This window comes from Falco punctatus, assembly GCF_963210335.1.
Source record: "Falco punctatus genome assembly, chromosome: 6".
NCBI lineage: Eukaryota > Metazoa > Chordata > Aves > Falconiformes > Falconidae > Falco > Falco punctatus.
The window spans coordinates 7,979,307-8,004,337 of NC_137585.1; the positions used below are offsets into that span (position 1 = coordinate 7,979,307).

General features: G+C 41.4%; 1 protein-coding gene across 5 annotated transcripts in view; it reads right to left on the bottom strand.

Moving 5' to 3' along the window:
* TSPAN9 (tetraspanin 9) overlaps positions 1-25,031 on the bottom strand; it is a 186,917-nt gene that overhangs the window by 18,740 nt on the left and 143,146 nt on the right. The window contains exon 1 of one of the 5 annotated variants that reach the window (XM_080393623.1): positions 206-256. The exons of the other annotated variants lie outside the window; for them this stretch is intronic. Within the exon in view, the coding sequence (XP_080249749.1) occupies positions 206-241 (36 nt within the window). The 5' untranslated portion in view covers positions 242-256. Of the gene's footprint in view, positions 1-205; positions 257-25,031 lie in introns of those variants that run through there. 5 annotated transcript variants of the gene reach the window in all.

The following is a 25,031-nucleotide window of genomic DNA, read 5'->3' on the forward strand; positions in this document are numbered from 1 at the left end:
GTCTTTGAGGTTTTCAGTGCTTTGCTAGAGACACTCATGGCTGACCTGACCTACCGCTAGCAACAGTACTACTTCAGTATGACTTGCAGAGATTCCTGCCAAGCAACAATTCTGATTTTACCATTTCCTCAGCTACCATGTTCTTCCTAATTTGAGAAAAATCCAACCACCACGACATTTCTGATGAAGACAACAAATCTCTTACCTTTGGAAGCTTTACAGGGAAAGCCCTCATGCCCATTCTGGGGAATCAGCCTAGCTGTGTATCTCTCTCCAATGCCTGTACACCAGCGCATGCAACACAGGGAACAGACAGGAGAAATCGTACATCTGGGTGCAGTTACAGGGCTATGACATGACTGCAATCACAGAGAGAGTGGGATAACTCACCTAACTGGTGTATTGTGATGGATGAGTACAGGCTCTTTAGGAAGATCAGGCTGGGAATTTGTACCTTATGTGAGAAAGCAATGGGAATGCAGAGAGGTCTGCCTTTGGTTGGGTGAGGAGTCAGTCAAGAGTTATGGGGTCATAGTAGTAGGCAGACCAGTACAGGTAACATTGGAGTAGCTATCTACTATAGACCTCCTATGAGGAAGAAAAAGTAGATGAGGCCTCCTTCATACAACTGGAAGAAGTCTCATGTTCACAGGCCCTGATCCTCATGAAGGATTTCAGTCACCACAATGTCTGTTGAAAGGACAACATAGCAGGGCACAAGCAATCTAAGAGATTTCTGGAATGCACTGATAACAACTTCCTAACACAGGCCGACTAATGAGTCAACAAGAGGAGGTGCTCTGTTGGACCTGCTGCTACTTGATGCCTTTGTAGCATTTTCAAACACGTCTAAAAAGAACAGGGCCTTGCCAGGATACATCTGCTTGGCTGGGGACACAACTTTGAGCTTAACTCAGGGATTCTGAAATAACACCATATGTTCTCTTTTGAAGCGTGATGGTGTGGCTCTTTTTACTCTGGCAAAAAACATTCTGGACAATGTCCACGACCTAATGCTCCTGCGATTAGCTTTCTCAGGTTTTTTGCTCTCATAAGCAGAGTTCATCAAATCATCGATCACAACCATAGTTACCTCATTAGGGAGAAATAAATGGTTATCACTGAGAAGCTCAGATAAGTCTTTCACAAAATTGATAAAATGATAGTTACAAAGCAGTTCCTGTTACAACAGTTGCCAACAACTGCAATACCACATAATATTCTCAGCCATAACAGAGAACAACACTCTTGTTTGCCATTTTTGGTTGGCATTCTTCAAAAGGCTTTTACAAAACAGCTTTTCCCATAGATGCTAGGCCCTGCCACAACGGCTGTCAGTCAATCACCGAGCAGTACGATGATTAACAAAGTGGCATCAAAATGGCATCACCCTGTCATAAAATGGCGGCCAAAACAAAATGGCGCCCCCCGTGTACATATGGGGGAGGGCCTTCCGGGTCAGAAATACTTCCAGGCAAACCAGTAGGGGGTGGCTGGGCCTGCCTGCCAGCCAATCACAACAGACGTGACTAGAACAGGGGAGTGGCTTCTGCGGCAAATGGCCCTGGAGGCTTCTGCGGGGGCGGCGGGACTTCTGCCAGGGCCTGGGGCACGTGCCACTTCGTGTGTTGTGCATCAGTGGTACCCGTACTACCGATCTGCTCGGGAGACTCCCATGGGATACAACCCTGGAGAGCAGAGGAGGCCAAGAAAGCTGCCGATATTCAAGAATTGCCTTCTCCATACTCAAGAACGGTGCATCCTGACAAGCAGGGAATTGAGGAAAGACGGCAGGAGGTCTGTGTGGATGAACAAGCAACTCCTGACTAAACTAAAACGTAACAGGGAAGTGTATGAGAGAGAGAAGCAGGGGGACATGAGTCAGAAGGGATACGGAGACAGTTCAGTCACGCAGGAATGAAGTTAGAAAAGCAAAAGCCCATCTAGACTTGAATCTGGCAAGGGATGTGAAGGGCAACAAGAAAAGATTCTACAATACATAAAAAGCAAAAGGGAGCCTAGGGAAAATATGAGCTCATTGCTAAAAAATGTGACGGGGGCCCTAAAGGACACTGAAAAGGCTGAGGTGTCTGATGCCACTTTTGTCTCAGTCTTTACTGGTCAGACCAGACCGCTGAGCCAGACAGGGAGCCTGAGAAGGATCAGGCTATGGAGCACTTAAATGAACTGGACATGCATAACTCCAGGGATGGGGCATCCACAGCTTCTCTGGGCAAACTGCTCCAGTGTCTTACCACCCTCACAGTAAAGAATTTCTTCTTAATATCTAACCTACATCTGGTGATGGTTTAAAACCATTACCCCTTGTCCTATTGCTACAGGCCCTACTAAAATGTTGAATGATAGTTAAACTCAGAGGGCAGGGAGGAGAATGAGGGCGGAACATGGAAACAGTGCTAGGTCTACGGTCTACAAGAAAAGAAAAAGAAAGAAGATTAAGAATTACAGATAAACTACAGAGACTCCTAAAACCAGAAGGACTGATAGGACCCTAGTCATTCATCTGCTGGGTGGAAAAATACACAAAGACCAAACAGAATTCAAAATAACCAATACAGAAGAAGGAATTATGTAGTCGCTCCACAGAGGCGACCCGATCAGATGGGTATTTAACATACAAATCATAAAGGCTATGTAAATTGTAAAGGCTATATAATTCATAAAGGACTTGTGGCTCCTACAGAAATACTAACCTTATGCATATATTAGAATGTGCAGTTATGCTGTTCTTGATAACAAACTTGACAACAATAGTTCATTTAAAATACAGTAACTAAGCATTATACATAATCTTTGTATTAAACCATTTTCTCATTAGTAAGCAAGGGGAGATAGGAGCAGAACAATTCTCTAAGCAGTTCATCATAATGAATGAAAATCCCATCAGCCTAACAAAGCAGTTCTGAGCGTTAAACCCTATTTCCTAAACACACATAACTGTAAAGATATCTTTCTGAAATGTAAAGTTTGGGGATTAAATTCAGTCTCTCTTTAATTCTTGCAAATGAGTCTGTCTACACAGACTTCAAACTGAAAACAGGAAACAAATTGCAATGCTGTCTTTTCATACACCACTTTCTGAAGCTACTTTTCAGAAGATGTAAGTTTAAGGCTTTTCACTATATAATACCATTAATTAAAAAATGGAAATCTGCCATGATTTTAAAATTATTTTATTTTATTTTACTAATTATTTCCATAAAGTTAATTTCACTTGAAATTAAAATCCAATCTGAAAAACAGCTGGACAGGAAGATCTCCTGAATTCAACTGCTTCATAGGAAACATTCAGATCTGAGTTTGATAGCAAAAGGAAATACATGTTGCTGCTTAATCCCATTAGACCTGCAGAAGAGAAAGAGAACTGAGTTTTGTTCTTCCAGTTCTTGGAATAATTACAAGAATATTTTACTGCAATCCCTAATCCCCGTGCAAGCATAGCAGAATACAAGATTTGTACATGTTGGCAACCGTGATTTGGCTAATAAAAATATTTTGCTCTATCTCATTATTATAACCGCTTTTCAAAAAGATTTGATTCGCAGACTCAAAACCAGCACTGAAAGCTTTGAAAGCTGGAAGGAGACCTCAACTACTTTCATAGATATCAGCAGGAAGAGACAATTTTACCCAGACAGTTTTCAGAGTAACAATGTATCTGCAAGAGCAAGCAGCATATCTAAATCACAGTCCAAAATCCAATATATTAAAGCCCCAAGAGAAATGCATTGGACAAGACAGGTAATCCTATTTTATTCCATTGATAGCAGAGAGAAAAACAAATAGAGGCATGATCTGTTGAGTTCCCCCAGCGCTCTAATTTTAGAGCAGCTGCATTAAAGCCTTTTGAAAACAGAACTGTATAGCTGTTTAAAACTATATGCCAAATTCAAATGTTATGTATTTGCACAAATGCAGGGACATGTACCTGCAGCACTTTTGCCTGAGACATATATCCCTACCTATTTATTTATGGACCCTTTCTACCCCACAAGGAGCACAGTCAGTTTCTGGTCAGTCCACTGTCAAACACACATTAAAAATGTTTAGGATTCACTGGCATAACTTCATGAAATCTAGGCACCTCTGTTGGTCATGTGTCATTAATCTCTTTTTTCTTGAACCAATTCTCCTGAAGTCTCTTTATCTTCTTTGTCCATTTTAGCTGCTTAATTCTGCTCTATCTCTTAATACCAAATAAAAGCAGTAGTAACACAAAAAGCAACCCTGAAACATCAGATGTTTCAAGGACTTGGGCAGGGGGGCCAACAGTCAGTGACCCTCATCAAAATTTGTCTAAAAGGACCGAGGACCTTTCCAGCCCCAAAGAAGTTCCCATATTTAAGATACTCTCTTGAAGATGTACTACTGAGCACAACCAAGAACATAGCATCTTAAACACTTGGTGATCTCCATCAGCTCAAAAGATGCTAAGAGAGGCTTAAACTACCATCTGCAAATCCACTTGTACCCTTCCCTCTCAGCTGTTGGAGGTACTTCTGAGAAAAGGTGCAAAGAATCAGTGTGAAGCAACTACCTACAGGAGCTATTTGTAAACCAGTCATTGCATATGTGATTCTCGTGCTGAATAGGTTGGAGCACCATGCACATGTTTCTCTTGGTGCATTTTTATGTTAAAACAGCACAAAATTCTAGGGGATGCATTCCTCTCTTTAATTCATGGCACCTTCTGGTACTACTGATATCCGACTAAGGAGTAAAACTGACTTCCAGTTTTACTTACTTTACATCAGATAGTAGCATGGCTTCCAGTTCACATTTTTTAAGCTTTCAGTAGAACAAGCATGCCAATACTAAAATACAACAGGAACAAAGACAGGAAAACAAGTTGTTTGCCCTCAGCACTATCTGCTCTTCTTGGTATTGAAGTACAATTTTGTGATAAAAAATAACAACGGTAATAAAAGGATGGATGGTTTTGCTCAGCATCCATTAGAAAAAAAAAAATATTAAAAAACTCAGTAACTATGTTAGATCTACCAGAGGAAAAAGAAAGAAGTATTACAACTGACTAGTTCAGTACAGATTTAAATTGTCTTTGGTACTATTCAAAGTTATTCTACCTCTTTCTGTTAGTATGTTCTATTTTTAAGCTGCTACCTAGCAAATAACATCCCCCAGGGAACTGGGAACACCTCCTACATATTTTTGAATACTCTGGCAAGAGATCTTCAATTAAAAAGATGTTACATGTTATCCATCCATTGCCTGGATCATCTGTATCTCATTACTTTCAAAGACTTAAAAAAAGTAAAAGGCAAGTGAAACCTTCCACCTGCAGCTTGCTGAAAATACTACAAGGCTGAACCTGATTCTCTTCAGAGAGACTGCTAACAAAGACCAACATTATGAAGGGGCCACATAAATAGAAAGGGGTAGGAGAGCACCTGTGTGCTACAGTGAGGAGAGTTATAAGCATCATGGAATAGGCAGATGACTTGTCAATTAATGCACTCAGAATCTTGCATTTCCCTTCTGTCCAGAGATTTGTGTTAGGGAAATTAAAAATTTCTCCAGTTACAGGTAGACGAACACCTTTGCTATCCCAAAGCAAACACAGGACGGTGGCATTAGACCACTTAACAAATACAGATGCATGCTGCAAACTGTCTTTGAGTCCTGCATTCCTTCCAAGAAAAAACATTTTGAAAGCTTTCTTTGACTTATCTGAAAGGAGACTGAGGACTACTTATTGTGGAAGCACGAAAAAAAGAAAACACTCCAATTCTTATCTAGAATGCTTTAACAGTATGTTCCTGCCAAACCCACTACAAGAATAACGAACCTGCAAAGAAACAGATGACAGACTGGTTTAGTTATGGGAGCACTGAGGTCAGATCTGGTCCTGCTCAGTGTTGATTAACTTCCACTGTCCAGCTACCATCAGAGCAAATCCAGCTTCCCATTGTATCTCCCTGTGTATTTAAAGATACTCCTTAGTATTCCCAAAGCTTTTATTCACAGAGCCTTCAAATAGCAGGAAGGATCAGCAAAGACCAATCTAAAAAGATTTAGGATTTAGCTCATAAAAGAGAACTGTGTCATGGGTCTTCTTCCGATTCCAGTTCTGCCACATAAAAATAGGCAGAACTGAAGTAAAGAGCAGAGTATTGCAAAAAGGCTGAGAAAGACATGGGGCTGCTTCATCACCATTATGCCATTTTTTTTTCATATACCATGATGAAACAATCTTCCTATCAGAAAAGCTAGGCAAGAAGTCACTGTTGCCAGGTAAGAGCTGTGATGTTATCGTAGTATCTGAAACGTTGAACAGAAAGACACTGGGACAAAAGAATGTCTAGCAACCAACTCCAAATCTCAGCAATATGTACTGGGTTTGGCTGAGCCCCATCACAGCCCTCACAGCGCTGTGCTTGTATCGGTAGTAGAAAGGTGGTGATCACACCCCAGTGTTTTGGCTGCTGCTGAGCATCACTCGCACAGCACCAAGGCTGTATCTCCAACCTCCCCCTGCCCCCCTCACCAGTGGGCTGGGGGTGGGCAAGTTGGCCGGGACAGCTGACCCAAAGTGCCCAATGGAATATTCCCTACCAGTTGACGTCTGCTCAGATACAAAAGCTAAGAGAAAGGGGGTGGGGGTGGAGGTATTCGTTATTTACAATGTTTGTCTTCCAGACCAACCACTAAGCGTACTGAAGCCCTGATTCCCAGGAATGGTCAAACATCACCTGCTGGTGGGAAGTAAAGAATAACATCTTTTGTTTCCTTTCACTTCTGTACATGTGACTTCCGCTATTGCTTCATTAAACTGCCTTTAGCTTGACCCACAAGGGGTTTTTTCCATCTTATTTTCTCGCCCCCTCTTCTGCTGAGGAAAGGAATGATAGAGTGGCTAGGTGGGCACCTGGTGTCCAGCCAAGGTCAACCTACCACACAATGACTAACAGCTCTTGCAATTGTAACTAACAAATCAGTATTCGTTATGTGTATACATTTAGTCTTCAGACAGGCACTGCTAATAAAACAGATGGCAGTTTGTGATGCAGTGATTTTAGAAGAATAGGAGGTAAACCTAAAAGGGGCAGCCCTAGAAAAGGTGACAGAAAGCCCCTAGAACAGGTGGACAAACAAGGCCATGAGAAGTGGAAGATAGGCTCATGTATCTTTTTTCCACAAGCCAGACTGAGGAGGAATTGAGTCAGCAAAGAACAATCCAAGCCTTAAGGATCCACAACTGATAAAATACTACCGTGAAGGGACTCTGCAAGCAGTATGTATCACAGTGACACCTGATGTCCCTGATACCTAGGGGAAAGTGCAAGGAGTGGCTGGTTTATCTGTGGTTTAGACTGTCCTTTCACTACTACATGTTCAGTCTGCTAACACAACCAACGGATTTAATACTTCAGGTGACAGACATTCCATGCCTTCTGTGCCTTTAGCAATCTAACTGAAACTAGTGCTAAGGAGAGAAAAGTGCTTCCCATTGGACTCCAGTTGCACTGTAGTCTTCCCAAAGACAAATGCAATGGATATAAATGTACAGGAAAACACTAGACTAACAGAAACGTACAATCTCAAAAATATCTTAAATAAAAATAACTTGCTGTACAATCTGTAAGGTGAAGTTACAGGTCTTGATTCCTGCTGTAACACCAAAATCATTGGCTTTCTGCAAGTTCTCCACAGACTTCCCATATATTCTCATTTTTGGAGCTGTATTAGATTCACAGAAAATATTAGCAGAAGGACAACTAAGTGAGACTGGTGTCGGCTCATCCTTCCCTCTCCTTCAGTGAGCCTCTCTGGCCACCACGCAAGCTCAGTGAAGACAAAAGCTGCTATTTTGACAGCATTACATTTGAACATGCTGACAGGACTGCAGTGGTCACAGTTGGGAAGTACTGGGACTACAGAAGACTCTTCCATCCCACCGTACGTTCTCTGACAGATTTCTTTGTATCCACTTTGCACAGATCAGAAGACTTACAGAGCTTTTACACCAGACAGACTGAGAGGAGTAAGTGTGGTTTATTTTGGAACTCAATATTCAATAATTGTCAGAGGTGGTGATTGCTGCATGAGGGACAGTAGCATAAAACAATTTCCCATAACTCTTTTGTTGACAAGAGTTACAAAGTATTCTTAATGCTTTCTTGTTATCAGAAAGAGCAATAAATTAACTAGCGGTAACTATGTTGAGGGAAATAGATCCTCCACAACTTACACTCACTTGACTACAGCTTTGCACTCAAAATTACTTGTATTTACTTTGTGCTTTTACATAAAAACAGTTACATAATGTGAGTGCAATTAAAAATGCCTTTCAACAATCAATCAAGATAACAAAGCAGACTTCATTATAAAATGTTCCAGAATAAGATAAAAAAAAGGTTTTGGCTACATCATGTAGGACATGTCCCAATCTCTTATTTCTGCTCTGCCACTTTCACACATGTGAAAGCCAAAATAAATGTACCACATACTGGAAATGAAAGGCAAAATGCAAAGCCCTGTCTTGTGGGCATATTTTACTGCTTAAAAGGCTCAACTACTTGTAACAATACACTGATACTAGCTGCAGCATCACTATTTGAGAAAATCACTACCTATCTACATCATGTGCACACAGCAAAGAAAATCAGCATTCAAATTCTGTAAGGAACAAAAATCTGTGCCCACAGGATTCATCTGGGTATGATGCAGTGAAACTATTCTTAAGGACTCAAGTGTTCCATGCCAACAGCAAATCAATGTCATATTTCCTATGTATGATTCTTTCCACATGCAAATAAACCCAGCAGTTCTTCAGACTGATTTATTTATTTTGGCTTACAGGAGGAAAATATATCCTCAACAACTCCTACTCACTTGACTGTGGCTTAAAAAAAGCAAATCACTCTGCCACAGAAGACATAATGAAACCTGGATTTCTATAGATTTGTGGCTCATGATCGGATTCTCAGCTTTTTGATCCATTATGAACTAATGTCTGTTACTGAGGGCATGTAGAACAACTTGCTTCTTGATTCTTTGGCATCTAATAAAGTTGGAGTTCATTCTGTAGGTTTCCTCTAAGGGAAGCAGGGTCTGTGGCCACTAGCCAGTGACATCTTCAGCTTTATTTCTGTCCCTGCAGCATTCATTAAAATGTAAATTATGTTCTACTGAAAAACCGCAAGACTGTTAACAGAATTTCATCCATTGCATTATGCAGATAGCCAAAACAGACAACCACTTTGAGCTAGTCACGATATACAGTGAAAGTTAGACTCAAAGGTCATCTCAACAAGTACACACTAGGTTTGATTTTTTTCTTACCCCAGGTGCTAATTGTTTGGTTTATGGACACATGCTTGACTCGGAAACTTCACAGATGGAAGGAATTAAATCCTTCAAATGCAGCCTAAAAATACCTCTCTTTCCCCACCTCTAACTCTTTACTTACAAGTTCACTGCCCCTTGAGCAGTTTTTTTCCTCCCATTTCTGCAGGTCACCTGTAAGTAATTTACCAAGAAATCAAACATCTTCGGTACAGAGTAGGCTGCTCTGGTAGTAAGTCCAGACCACACTCTCCAGTAATTTCTTTAGCTCGCTTGTTACTAAAAACAAGCTACCTGATGCATTTATCCTGGTGTCAGAAATAGTTCATGGTTAACCACTGAGAAGAAAACCAACAAATTATGGTAATGGACAATCACTTATAAAGCCCTATTTTAAACATATTTATTCCAAACAAAGGATTCATTGCCCTTCTTAGTTATTTCATCCAACTTGGTTATGAAAAAAAAATTAACTGATAGGAACCTAACACAAGACTACCAAGTAGACCCTCTTTACATTTACAAGCATAACTGCAATGTTACATTACTTCAAATTTTTACCAAAGCCAACTGCCTTAGTTGTCAAGCTACGAATATATTCTGTAGCTATGGAATTGACTAGACTTACACCTGCTAATGGCAAATGTGACTTCATATTTTCACACTCTAAGAATGAGACTCAAACGGAACTACTTGGTTACAAAAATTATATCCATGATGAAGAGAAATACACATATTTTCAAGTTATTCCTAGGCAAAAAGCCTCACTACCTTGAAGCTAAACTTCTAAATTTAGGGCAGTATTGCTTTCAAGAGGGAGCTGACTCCAGAACCAAAACCAAAGAAATAATCAAACCTCTTACAGAAGTCTCACACCACTACATGGAAAGCTTCAGCAACTTACACAGGAGACCTCAACTGAAATCCATTCTGTTGGCAAAACAGCTAGAATTTCTCTGTCCTATAATGTTACGTATTTCTTAAGGCACTCTAGTTAAAAGTCTCATCATCCTGGACTGCCTGTACAGACAAACATGCACACCTTCAGAAAAAGACTTAAGCCACCTAGAAGTAGTGATGCAGATATGCATCTGCATATGGATATGCAGAAAGTGGATACCAGCATCCTACACAGCCTACAAGCAGAGACAAGAGATGATTCACATATACAAGTTTTGTTGTCTTTAAATTAAAATTGTGGCATAAAACTGCAAAGCTATATTGCACAATATTTATCAGGTGGAACCAGAATTGGAACGCACCCCACTCCAGAATATGTGCTATCTACACTGCTGCAGATAATCTGTTTTCCAATTCTACAAGCAACACAACTCATGCAAATAGATAGATATAAACCAATATAGGACAGTTCTAATGGGATAAGACTCTGTGTAAAACAAACTGGTATGAATTGTGTTTGGACTCACCCAGCCATCTTCTGATTTTTTGCATCAGTTTGGATACTACATACAAATGAGCCATTAATGGGAGCAAAACTATTGTACTTCAGTACTGTGTCTTAAGGGAGTCACAAGCCTTCTGTTATTTCTAAAATACAAGATTCCCCCATCTAGAAGATTAAATAATAATGCTTCTTTACCCTGCAGAGGTATTTGCTTTCTCTAAGTACAATATCCTTAAGAGGAAACCCAAACAACTAAAGCACCAGAACAAACGAGGGAAAAGCTTAGAAACAAAACCAGAATACACAGAGTATGAAATGAGAAAACCCCCTCCGTCTTATCACCCCACACATTACACTTTTTTGTGGCTTTTTTTGTGATTTTTTTCTACTCGTATGACACTTTTGTAGTGTCTACAAACTCTGAGCACAGAATCCCTCAAGAGGTAAGCGTATCTATTTTCAGTTATGCTAGTTACCTTCACAAGCCTTACACTGGGAATCATCTCAAAGGACTGCTCCTCACCGAGTCCAATTTCTGAGTGGCAGTCTTTCACTCCCTGGATTTTCTTGATGCTTCTCTTCAAAATATCATTTTGTGTTTCTGTATTTTGGCCCATTGTTTTCATGGCTTAAGCTGATGTTCAACACTACCTATCAAGAGCAATTCTAGCAAGGTAGTTCTTTGATACCAATGATGGTTTCACTGGCTTTACACAAGGACAGATACATGGCAAGCCATGGGCATGGCTGAGGCCTACAGAGCCATAAAAAGTCTCTAAAATAAAGTAAAACATAACTGTAGGCTCCTAAATCCAGATTTGGCTATCTTTGTGAGTCTAAAAGCCAAAGGAATGAACACTTAATCAAAATGAAATTTGTCAGTTTTCTTGAGAAAAACCCAAATCACTCCAGGCTAAACTCACTCTAAGCCTGGATCCACCCAGAACATCTTTTCTCTGATGTGTATTTTCACCCAGAATGATTTTTCTTCCTTATGAAGCCAGTGGGAATGCACAGCCGTACACAAGTCTCCAAAAACAGGTAGACTTTTATGAAAAATAGCAAAGTTTACTGCTGTGAGGGAAGCATGCTTACTTGTCTTTATTGGCTGCCACCAGATACCTCAGTGTGCATGTAACAGGACTAATGGATTCTCTGGAAGGTGACAACTCATAACACCCACTATGTGGAAATGTGTTTACACAACTCTACATGACAACAGACGAAGGAGCTGTCAACATCAGGTTTTGAACCTCAGTGTCTTACGGTATATATGCCTCTATGCTTTTAGTGATCGACTTGCATAGCACAAATTCAGCTATCCAGAAATGGCAATTTCCAGAGTCAGAAGTTTGTTATCTTCAGTTTCTCACAATTTCGTCTCTGGGTTTCCTTTCTAGTCTTCCTTCCAAGCCTGGTATACCTGGAATGTCCTTTCCCACACGGGTTTGCCAACTCACCAGCCTTTATGCATTACAGCCCATCTGGAGGGACCTTGGGTTGTGCTGAGACTGCTCATTTACTATATATAGGCCTGAGAATTATCTATGATTATGCACAGACAACATACTCAACAAGACACAAAGATGAATCACAGAATCACAGAACAGCTGAGGTTGGAAGGGACCTCTGGAGGCAATCTGGTCCAACCCCACTGCTCCAGCAGGGCCAGCTAGAGTCAGTTGCCCAGGACCATATCCAGGCAGCTTTTAAATATCTGCAAGGATGGAGACTCCACAACCTCTCTGGGCAACTTGTTCCAGTGCTTGGCCACCCTCACCATAAAAAAGTGTTTCCCGATACTCAGGTTTTGCCCATTGCCTCTTCTGTCACAGGGCACCACTAAAAAAAGCTTGGCTCAGTCTGCTTCCCACCCTCCCTTTAGTTATACGCTGACTATATCTCTGAGCCTTCTCTTCTCCAAGCTAAACAGCCTTAGCTCTCTCAGCCTTTCCTCACACGAGAGATGCTTCATCATCTTAGTCGCCCTTCATTTGACTCTCTCCACTATGTCCATGTCTCTCTTACTGGGAAGCCCAGAACTCCAGGTGCAGCCTCAAGGGCACTGAAGAAAGGGGAAGGGTCACCTTCCCTTGACCTGTTGGCAACACTCCTAATGCAGCCCAGGATACTGTTAGCCTTCTTTGAGGCAAGCACACATTGCTGGCTCCTGTTCAACCTGGTGTCCACCAGGATTCTGAGGTCCTTTTCTGCCAAGCTGCTTTCCAGCTGGGTGGCCCTCAGCACGTACTGGTGCATGGGGTTGTTCCTCCCTACGTGCAGGACTTGACATTTCCCCTTGTTGAACTTCACGAGGTTCATATCAGCCCATGACAACCATCTCCACATCAAGATTATATTTTGGTTGAAGCGGGAGGAGCTCACCTCAAAGTAAACTGGGGCCCTCTGTAGCTAAAAGCACAAGCTGATATGTTACGAGCTAAACAGTAAGGGCCACCAAATGGGCTGCAAACAACTTGTTCTTCCCACAAGGGCACACAAGAGACAGGTCTGCCACTCAAATACAATCATTCTCACAGCTTACACAGCCCATGAAGAGTTCATCATCTGGCAAGCAAAAGAAGGCAGAAGACAGAACGAAGAGCTGCCAGCAGCCACATCTGAAAGCTTAAGCAACACAGAAACAAAATCTCCATATCTGTAAGAATGGCAGTGTTCAAACAAACTCAGAACAGCAGTTCTACCCATATCAGAGGGATCTGTCGTTCAAACCACGTGCTGGGCTTGGTTACCTTCTTGTACAGTCAGGATAGCCTGTTATCACATGTGAATCTTGAGTTTCCTTTACTAATTTTGTAGAATTCATCATAAAGCTCCAGTTGCTGACTGTAAATCTGTACAGTGTAATCTGCCTGCATTAGACTGCTTGTCATGATAAAATCATTTTGGGGACATTTTCTTACATGACATCTCAGTACCGACTAGCCTCACACAAGGTATCTCACTGGAAAATACAGTCAATCCTAAACTGCAAACTGTGCTATAGATTGTAATACAAACATCGATTACATGAACACATTGACTAAAATAATCTTCCAGCAGAGAGGTAGCCATGGGATTTTGACCTTTCCAGTGTCTATCCAGAAAGCTTTCCAAAAGTTCTTCGTGTTCCAAAAGTTAAAATAGCTTTTGCTTCAGCTGGAAGACCCAAAAGCACAGCCCTTGCTCACCTACCTTCCTATAGACTTCCATCGCTTTTGCCACATACTCCTAAAAGAAGCTACAGTGGGCTCCAGTTATTGCTGCCAAGCATGAAATCCACCCAGCAAGAAAAAAAGTCAGAAAAGATTTCTCTAATTCCCAATTTTATTTTATATATGCTGACATGTTTCTCCCATCATCCTCTGACTTCATACACATTACAAAAATATAGAAACTTAAGCAGTGAGTGCTTTGCCATTCACAGCGCGTGTCTGACTGGGGCTTGAGCCCAGTGCCTTGCTAGCACGAACCTCCTAGCTCATGCTTTACTATACAAATTAGAATCCAACCGAAGACACCTCTTGGCTATAAGATGGAGGGCAATACAAAAAAATGAAGCTGGTGCTCGGTTGTGAATAGCCCTCTACTCCTTGTAGAGTCTGAGCGTTTAGCTCAAACCACCTGTTATTTCAGTTTACTGTTTGCATTTGCAGCAGGCCTGATCTGATGAAAAGCCAGTAAACTCTGCGACAGTAACTAACATCATCACCTCCCACGGACTGGCAGATGGTATTCTTGTATGGCTCCATATCTACTTTGTGTTTAAAAGGCAGTTCAGCCGTCTCCAAGACGCACAAGCTTTGTCTGTTCACCTGCTTTAGGAGAAAGGGGAATGAGGACGAGAGTGCTCTACAGTTTGAATGAGTCTGTAAACTGAGGATCAAATAAAAACAAGGGCCCAAAACGGTACCTGTTAAAAAGACTTGCGTATCTCCACTCTGGAGACAAAGTCTAGCTTTGCTTACTCCAAATATAAGACTATGAACAGCATGTGGATCGTAGCCATGACAGCTGGAGAGAGATCTCACCACTCTCCCCAGATGTGGAAAAGGAACGCTTCTGCTATTTCTACGAGGAACCTTTTAAAGCAACCTCTGCTCTCAAAAATGCTTTTCTGATGGGCCAGAGTCAGTGCAGATCGATTTAAATCACAGCTATTTAGACCACCAACTTCAACCATCATTTAAATCAAAAGCAAGAAACTTTGAGTAAGTCAGGGATTTTAATTCTGTGTTGCTTTTGTATCCTTCACCCTGGTTCCTTCCGTAGATATTTTTTAATGCGTTGTTTTGTCAGGCCAGAAGAGAATCGATGTTTATGCACTTAGTCATCTTTTTTTGTTGTTACTATGTTAGAGAGTGAACTATATCTTTTTATGTGTTTTTTTTCCTTTGTTGTTTTGGTGTTTGTTTTTTTGTTGCTGGGGTTTTTTTTATTCATGGTAACGGAATTTTGGTAGAAATCAGAATTTAATAGAAAGACACAATACAACATTTCAAAAATATACACTATTAGTTACACCGTACTATGTCTAGTGTGTTGTGTGGAGAAGAAACCAGGAAAATTGCCAAACCATAGTTTTGATTTAAAATGGATTTATTTAACAGTGGCAGTATTACCTGTAGTTAATGAACTGAACATTTCTGATGACCAAACTCCTTAAACACGGAGAAACAGTAGCTCTTATACGCTAGTACCTCATTCTCTTTATGTGTTCAAAAATGGAATGCAAGCTTGTCTGCTTTTTCACCTACCAATTTTTCAGCACTGAATGAACTAATGTTGAGAAGAACTAAATTAATAATCTGAAATGAAAGCTACTGCTGTCAAAAACTGGCTTAGGCTTTCAGTCAGCTTTGCTTCCAGCTGCTGAGACTTCTACCTGGCTTTTCGCTTGCCTTCTTTGTAGAAATTGTCAGCAAGTATCAAGTCCTTGAATATTTTTATTTCACTTTCATGTTCAGAGATTCTAGTCATAAAATGGGTTGTCAAGATTTCAAATAGGCTTAGTTTTTTCAAAAGCACTTAAGTGGAGTTAAAGTAAAAGGTCCCTCTTTTTTTTCGCCTCCACCTTAGAAAGCATACTGTTAACTAGGAAAAATCTGAGAACTATCTTGCCAAAGTATGAAGGAATTCTAGTAATTCTTTATGTTGTCCTTAATCTTTCGAGTTCTCCTCCTTTTAAAAAAAAAAAAAAATTATTTTCACTTCTTTATTTTAAAAAAGCCCATCTCCAGTAGTAGTTGTGCTGGAAGGGCAAAAAATAACCGATCAGATGCTATAAGGATTCATGCTGCAGTAGGAATGGAATAATCTCTCTTCAAACCATAGTCAAAAGAGCAGCATGAAATTAATATCATATGCAAATTCCCTCAGCTATAACAAACAAGGAAAAATATTTCCATAAAAAGCAGCAACCTGGGTATAAGAGTAAAGACGTTAGCCCGTGTCTATTAGCCTCCTGTCTCACTGTTAGAACAGCACTGTTTCCGTTTGCTTATGGGGTTTTGTCCCAGATACAACTACGATGATTTTGCAGTCCTACCTCAAAAGTTACAGCGTCCCTTAAAAAAAGCAGCCAAACCAAATGCTCTAGAAACACCACAGCATTTCCACAAGTGAAAGTCGTTCCTTCTTCCCTACGCCGCAAACATTCTTGCTATTTCCATTTTTCATTTTGTTTTTTTTTAATACACCCATTCCAGATCCTGCATTAACCAGAGAGAGTTGCTCTCCATATGTAAATAAAGAAAAGCATGAAACACTGTATTTTATGTGCAAAGACATGACTCATTTTGATCTGAACCCGGAAAACCTAGTAGTATGGACTACGTGGGTGAGACTTCATACAGGACTACAAAGCTTGTACTGCATAGTAAGAACAAAAATAATGAAATAAATTATTTTTTGCTTTTGTAGAATTCTTGCATTATTATACATAAAATTTCACTAGCTAAGGTATTTCACTTGCTTCATTTATATGTCTGATATTAAATAATTGGTTCTCGCCATAGGAAATAGTACAAAAGATGTGATTACAGGTATGGTCAGGGACGGAAAGGGAAGAAAATGGAAAACTCCAACTGATGATTCCATTATGCCATTATTAACCATGAGAACACAATAGATTACACTGGCTCAGTATGCATGAGAAGAAAAAACGGGCACATAGATGAAAGACCTTGTGGGGTGGGTTTTTTTTTTCAAATAATAATAAAAATAAATATAAAATTTGCATAAATAAATCTTCAATACCTAGCTTATAAAAGTAGCAGTACATAATTGAAAATGATACCGATTTGTTTCACAGCATTAAAGGAAGGTGTAAAATGAAAATTCCTACAGTTTATCATTGTGAAGTGATAATTTTACTTGACAAATATTTGTGGAATGTTTCCTGGAGGCATACATTATTTGATCCTGAGATCCACCAATCCTTTCCCCACGAAAAAGACTGTCAGAATCACTCTGGCATATGTCCGGTACATTTTAGACACTAAATTAAACCTCTGTGATGACCTCTAATACTTTTCTTCCACTTGTCTATTTCTCTAAAAGTAGGTAGGGTAAGGCTTGCACCATCCTTAGCACTGAGAGAATGAAAGCAATTTCCCTTTACACAGTTTAAAATAGAAATACAAACCTTGCCAGAATGATTTGAAAGCATTGGCAGATGGATGAAATATTTCTGAATCTGCATCGTGTAACATTTGGCAGCTAACATAACTACTGAACAGCTGACTTTTATGCAATGACATTATTAATTATATCTTCCTTGCCAAACGAGCACTGTAACTGAGCCTTTGCAGTATTCTTTCATTAAGCAGTTCATGCATGTCTGCTAAACTGATCATATGGTAAGTAATGTAGCTGTCCTGTCCCATGCCTACTAAAAACATCAGTCTGAGCCAGCCAAACTACCATCTGACTGCAAGAGCTACTATATATGGGCCAAAGACAGTGTGATAACCAGAAGGTGGTATGTTCCACCCATCTCATCAGACACGGGACAAAAGCCATTCTCAACATTATTCCTGGCTTGCCAAGACCACCAACAATGCAAGACAGTCATTCATGCCTACCGACTAATTTGCATAAAACTTGCCTGCAGGCTGAAATGTCTTTACTTTGGATGTTTTCCATTTCAGGATTTTTTTTTTAAAAAAAATTGGAATCGGCAGAAGCATCTCAAAAGTCCATGTATGCCTGCAGACATATATTAACTGAGCTTAGAATTGCAGTGTGCAAAATTAACTCAATAAAAAGCCGGCAATTGTTTCAGGAAATAGAAAAGCTGAGGGAAGCCATCGTGTCCCTAACCCTTACTGCCTTGAGGCTCAATATTGTGCAAACATGGTGAGCCTTCTCACTTCAGGCCAACATAAGAAATATTAGATAGATGTGCAAGTGTCTGCAATACTAAATTCCACGAAAGTACTCAAATATTCTCTGTCTCAAAACCCAGCAGCCACGCACACACAGGGGTCACGTTAACCTATGCCTTTGACTTCCCTGTTTCACTTACCCAAGAGTCAGCAGTTCTGCTGGCTTCTGCAACCCAGTTCCTGGTGTTTGACACTATTTGCTTCACACAGAAATTCCTGAGGGCTTCTCCTTCTCCAATACTTTCACTTGAAACTGATGGTCACCCTTCACTTCCATGCTAATTCCCTCCTAGGCAGTCAAAAAACAGATGACAGGCAGCACAGACCTGATTTTTTCCTCAGGCAGCAGAAGCTTTTAGCCAGCCACGTGCCCTTGAGCTACTTTGGGTAATACATAACCAGGGTGGGACTTCTGCTCTTCTGCTGTCCTCCAACAGACCTCCTAGTGGTACAAGATGCAGCGCATTCAACTACATGTCAAACTTTGTGAGCGGCTCCACAACTCCATAAACTTGACTAATTCTAACAGCAGCTTACTGGACCAGGGAAGTTAATAGAATTGGATTGATGCAATGTTCACAGGTTCCTGAAGTCATCAAAAAAAAAGCACTGCATCAGTTCAATTTGCTTTTGAGTAGACCATAAACAAGCACATTTAGATGAATGATAACGTATGGGTACGAAGAATGCCACGAAGCATCATTGCTGCCATCATTTCTATACTTAAACATGGAAAACACATAGTACGGTTCTAACTTCCCAAAGCTACAGAAGAACCTGTCTTGAATATCCAGCAAAGTGCTGACTGCCACCATGGGGTCACTCATCTTCCTCGCACTCTGAAAATTTCTCCTGCTTTATCAATGGATTTCTTTTTTTGTTTACAATTATGTTCAAGTATACAATACTACATTTGAGTTCACAAGCTCTCCATCCTATGTGTTTCATGGGTCATTCCCAGTGCTATACGGTAGGTTTAGCTGTATCGTCATAATGTTAAAAATTAAAACTGTATGAAGGAGCCAATATCAAACAGAAAATCAGAGCAGTGCCTTGCACAATAGGAGGGCACAGCAGACAGATTTCTGCCACTGATAAGCCCGTTGTTATTGGTCTTGTATCTTCACAAAGAGACACTACTTACCGCAAAGAAGGGTCTACCTTCTGTTTCCAGAGGAGAAGGAGGAACACTAAGAAGCACAGATACAAAGGCATGACTCAGGGGATGCCAGTTCCTTGCCAAAACATTGGCATTGACCAAAACAGCAAGAAATGACCATCATACGTTGTGATCAAGGCTTCAGAGCCACCTCATAGATAAGGTTTGCATGCATCTCTGAATAAAACCACCATCCGCATAGCAGAAAGCACCAGGAAAATGGTGGAAAGAATCCACAGTGACTTCAGTGACTTCTTACTCATTTATTATTTTTTTTTTTAATGTAAAAGGTGGAAAACTGGAAATTCTGCAATACTCCAAAGTGACAATGCAGACCAAAGGAGCGGGCAGCAGTGCTAAAGGAACCCTCGCTTTATGGAGTTTGTCTAATAAACCCTCACTTCTGAAACCGAAATCTCCCTGCAGGTATGTTAAAGGCATAAATAATGGATCATATGGATGCTGTTAAACTCTTCCGTTTCTGGGAAGAAGCCTCTGTGAAATGGACAACACTCTTTAAGAGGCTGAACTGATAGAACTTACACTGAATTAAGGCACTACATGGATGGTTAATTATGTCCCTTAACTCCACTGTAGTTCAGCATGCTCTTGACTTCCCATGCTCAAAGGATTTGCCTAGGAAAGTTATATTGCCCTACTCATAGAAACTATGTACTTTATTATCATGATGATAAACTTTATCACCAAGATTCCTCTTTTTATGGGGCTGAGAAGAACTAGTCTCTGACAATGGTTTTGCTCTGTTATCATAATGGTTTTGTTTTCCTATTTGGAGATTGTATTCACCTGCTGTTGTAAATACCTTTGAAAAAAGCTGAAGAAAAGCAGCAGGACTGTCCTAAAGAGCATTCTTATTACCTGGGTCCTTGCAAATGCATGGTTTCACTTCTGGAATTACTAACCCACAGCTCCAGTTTAGAAACGTGGAACGCAGCAACCCCAGAAAGATTGAAATGAATGAATGAAAACACTACGTTGCTGTTAAACTTCCCCTCCAGTTGCAAAAAAGCAGCTATTTAGTCTTAGCTAAAGCAGTCCCCCGTTTTGTTTTCCTCTGGGAATATTTTAGAAACCAAACCTAAAAGAACTCTGATTCCAGTTGTATGGGGAAACAGAAGAGGCAGACAATATTCAATCCTGCCAATGTCATAGTGTTTTTATACAACACAAAATAATCCTAAAATAGGAAGGCTGTACCAAACCTACATAACTCTTAGGGGGTGAGGGGGGGACAGAGGAGGAAGCATTAACACAAACTAGCTATTAATCATTAAAGTATAATATAGAAGTCTCTGCTTTCCATCCTGAAAAAAAAAAAGGTTACTAAACAAGGCCTTGAATACATCTGAAGACAGCACGTTAATGACTACTTTAGCAGCCTCTTTTCATTATCCAAATGAAAATTTAAGAGTCAGAAATAAAACCAGCATGGTCTGTGCTGCAGTTCCTTTCCTTGCTCACATAAAAAGTAAGAAAGACAAAATCATGCGTTTCTTCCTGGAAGAAAAATCTGTTAGCACAGCCTGCTGGTTTTCATCAAAACTACAAATACAAACATTAAAATTTTCTTTCTGAAATATTTTTTCTTCTGAGGGTCTCTCTTCTTGAATATTCCTGACAAAGTCATACTACATGTGACCAAGTAATCTTAATTTTTAACTTACTCATCTTGAAGACAAGGCTGCACTCAACATTGGAAACTACGGTGGTAGACATAGTATTCACACTATTCTGGATTCAAAGTTTACTTCAGAAATAAATTTTGGTGACATTTGGATTCATCTCCTGCTCAAAACAAAGCCAGCATAAACCAAGTAACTCTTGGCCTTGTCAGGTTACAAATACATCCAAGGATGGAGAGTCAAGCATCTCTATGCACCCATTTGAAAGTTTAACTTCCCACAAACTAAAAACCCTTTTCCTAATAACAACTCACGATTTCCCTCGTTCCACCTGGCACCTGTTGCCTCTTGCGCCATCACTGCACACCTCCAAGAAGAGACTGGCTCCATCTTGTTTACGTCCACACATGAAGTAGCTGCAGAGAGCAGTAACTGGGCTCTCTGGATGGACCATGATGTGATTCATTACCCTGCCTTGGCCGGGACAGTCGGTGGACCCTGCTGTGAGGGCACCTGCTCTGCCCCCCACCCCCCCCGCAGTGGGAGCGCACCCTGGCCGCTGATGGCGTTGCCTGTGCCGTGGCCAGCCCCGGCTCCCCCCTTGCAGCTCCCCAACTAAAGCGTGGGCACCCGTTACACCCGGCGCTCCCCCCCTGCTCCCCGTGCCTCCCCTTCTCTCCAGGCTTTGGTCACCATCCCCTGACGAACCCAGGCTCAAGCGCCCCCAGTTAGGCTGGAAGGGCCGCTGGGAAGCAAGCGCCTGCTGCACCCCTGTGCGGCATCCTGTGCCTCCACAGCTCTCCTGTTCCTCACGGGGGGCCGTGGTCAGAAAAGCCAAAGCTCTGCCCGCAACACTGGCCGTGCGGTCAGGCCTTAACCCACAGGGTGGGGGCCCTCCTGGCCAAGCCTTCCCTCTCCACTGGCATGACCAAGGAGAACAGCACCTGGGCTCCAGCGCCCTGCAGCCGCACTTGGTTTGTTAAGGTCTCCCTTGACAGTATCAGTGGTGCACATACGGATGCCAGGCTTGGTGCCATGACTGCTTCCCTGGGAGCCTGTTCCAGTGACTGTCCACACTCCCAGTGAAGAACCTTTCCCCAACGTCCAAGCTGAACTTCCCCTGATGCAGCTTCACGCCATTTCCTCGTGTCCTGTGGCTGGTCACCGGAGAGAGGAGATCAGCACCCCCTCTCCGCCGCCTGCCCTGAGGAAGCTGCAGCCTGTGAGGAGGTCACCCTCAGCCTTCTCCTCTCCAAGATGAAGAAAACAAGTGGCCTCAGCCACTCCTTGTAACTCTTGCCCTCATGGCTCTTCACTGCCTTGGTCACCCTCCTCTGGCCACACTCTAACACTCCCATGTCCCTCTGGTACTGAGGCACCCAAATCTGCACACAGTACCCACGGTGGAGTGGGACAGTCACCTCCCTGGACTGGCTGCCTATGCTGTGCTTGATGCACCCCAGGGCACGGTTGGCCCTTTTGGCTGCCAGGGCACACCGTTGGCTCATATTCAACTTGCCATCAGCCCAAACCTCAGGCTTTCCTTAGTCATGGTGTCATTCTTGCTCTGGCCATTTTTAAGCATCACAAAATGAACAACATAACTGCTGCAAAGAAATGCAACCCAAATGTCATGGTAGAAGCTATGCAGCAATTACGTCAGGCACATGGCATTCTTAGACTCAACTTGTAATTTGTCTCCTGATATGTCATATGACCCCAGACTAGTCAGTTCACAATCTGAGCTACATGTATTGCCTTCTTTGACCTGTAAAACTAGATCTCTGAACTAGCAAAGCAACTTCATTATCACTCTGTAAGCATGTTAACTTCCTCAAACATTTCATCCATTGGCCCAAAGTTGTATGAAACCAAAGTACAGATCTGGATAGGCACATAGGTGGCGGACAATTCAGTCAAGTACAGTCACCTTGAGTTTACACATCGTTCCCCTCCCCTCACCCCATGCAAGAAGAAAATTCAAGATTCTTTTCAGTACACTGCACAGGGACAGCACAGTCTAGGCAAGCTAATTCTGACACTGGGTGCATGGGGCACCTCTACCAGATTCGGAAGAGGCAGTGGAGAAGCCAGACTGACTCCAGACATGAGCCAGGAGGTCTGGGCTGTGTTGTAAGTGGACTTACTGGCTCAGACCTACACCAACTCAGAGGTCTTTTGCTTCTGCCTTACTGACCAGCATAGCCAGCCTGCTGTTGGAAAACCCTTAAGAAGGCCAACTTGCTAAAGACAAAGCGACATTTTTGTGCCGTAATAATGTTTTTTCTGCCTTGCCACTCTGAATCAAATATCTTCTATGCTGTTTTCCCAAGCTATTTTCAAGATTTCTCCATTCATTCTGAGCCCATGCGGATTTTTTGGGGGCACATACTAAACCACTCGCCAGTGGATGTACAGCCAAGTTGAAACTGAACCACCAGAAACAGCTCTCCCATTTTTTCTGTAACCTCTGCAATAATGGTAGAAACTAAAAACGGCCACTAAGAATTCAAATTGAACAGCTGAAACTACATAAAACACTGAAGGAACACGGAGGTCAGAAATGAGGCAGGCCTAGCAGCCATAAATGAAATGTGCTGGGATTCTTTGTTTATGCATCACTTGCTTTATGCCTGACAAGAATTAGATCTGTCCAAGTACATTTATAAGGAGGCAGCTCAGGATGAATTTCTGGCTAAATGAATCCTTTCTTGGTGACAAGCAGTACACGGTGATTCCTCTGCTGCAGCAAAAAAAGTCAAAGGCTATTTCCTCCATAAATTCCAAAGCAGTTTCTAGGGCAGGATGGTTTCTGATTTCATTTTCTAGCAGTCCGTGTAAGAAGGTGAAATGTTCAAAGAAGCTTAAATATTTCTTTGATAAAGGTGGCAATGGCTCCCACGTAACATTAATGCAGTCATTTCACTTATTTTCAGAATGACAAAAAGCCTTAAGGAGCACTTTTGTAAGGAAAAGACCAGTGTCCTTAATAAATACAGATTGTAAATAACTTTCCAAACAGTTTTTAGGTTAAACTTTCAGATTAAATTAAGGCTTGGCTCACCTAATCCAGAGATCAGATGTGTTTTGTGCAGGGGGAAGCTGGCAGAAGTTCATTTGAGGAAGGCACTACACTGAAATCCACTGTTGTAAACTTACTTCTGAACCAGTCTTTTTGAGCTCATTGTCACTGCCATATATGCATGTGTGTGAAAATCTGTCACATGTATCTGAAATGTCTAGGCCTGGAAAATAACCTACACAGATGACAAAGACTTCAAAACATTCCATTCATATCTATCTTAATTTCCTCATAAAGAAAAAGAAACTGATCCATCGTTTCCTGAATGGCCACAAACTACAGGTAGAATACTTAGCTGCGACTATAATGGGAAAAGTAAGTGGTAGAAGAGGCTGAGCACAAACTGTTTTCATAAACAGAAAGGATAAAGTTCTGGCTGCAGTGAGATCAATAGCATAGCTTCTGATGACTTCAACAGGGTCACAGAAAGGAGAGATGGAGGCCAGCCTTCCTGATCCTCTTCATGCTGAGTTTTTCATAATGCAAAGATACATAACACAAACGTCAAAGAAATCAAGAGAAGGAGGAGATGATAAGAGGGGCAGGGCCCCTAGCTTACCACTGGCAGTGGTATCCGAGCAATCCCACTGCCCCATTTCTGCACACACAGAATTCCACTTCTCAGCACATTAGCTGAATTGGTATTTTTCAAGAAGAAATAGATTAACTGCAGCTCACCACTTTCAGGGAAAAAAGATTTTGGGAGCTATATAAAAAGATATAGAAAATCACTCTCAAGCAACCAGCTTCAAAAATGTAGTTATCTATTTTCTTCACATTTTAGAGACTAGTGAATTGAAGGACCTTGCACCTCGGAGGATTTTTTGGCGAGAAAGACCAAGTTGGAAATGGAATCATTAGACCAAGATATTGGTCTAATTGCTACTTAGCATGTTCCTGACACCTACCAAAAGGGAAAAATTACACGTGACCTTTTTAGTACAACAATTAACAGCTGAACAAAAGAAAAAGCAGCTAAACCCAACTATTTCACATACAGAGACACAGCCGAAGGAGCACAAAATTG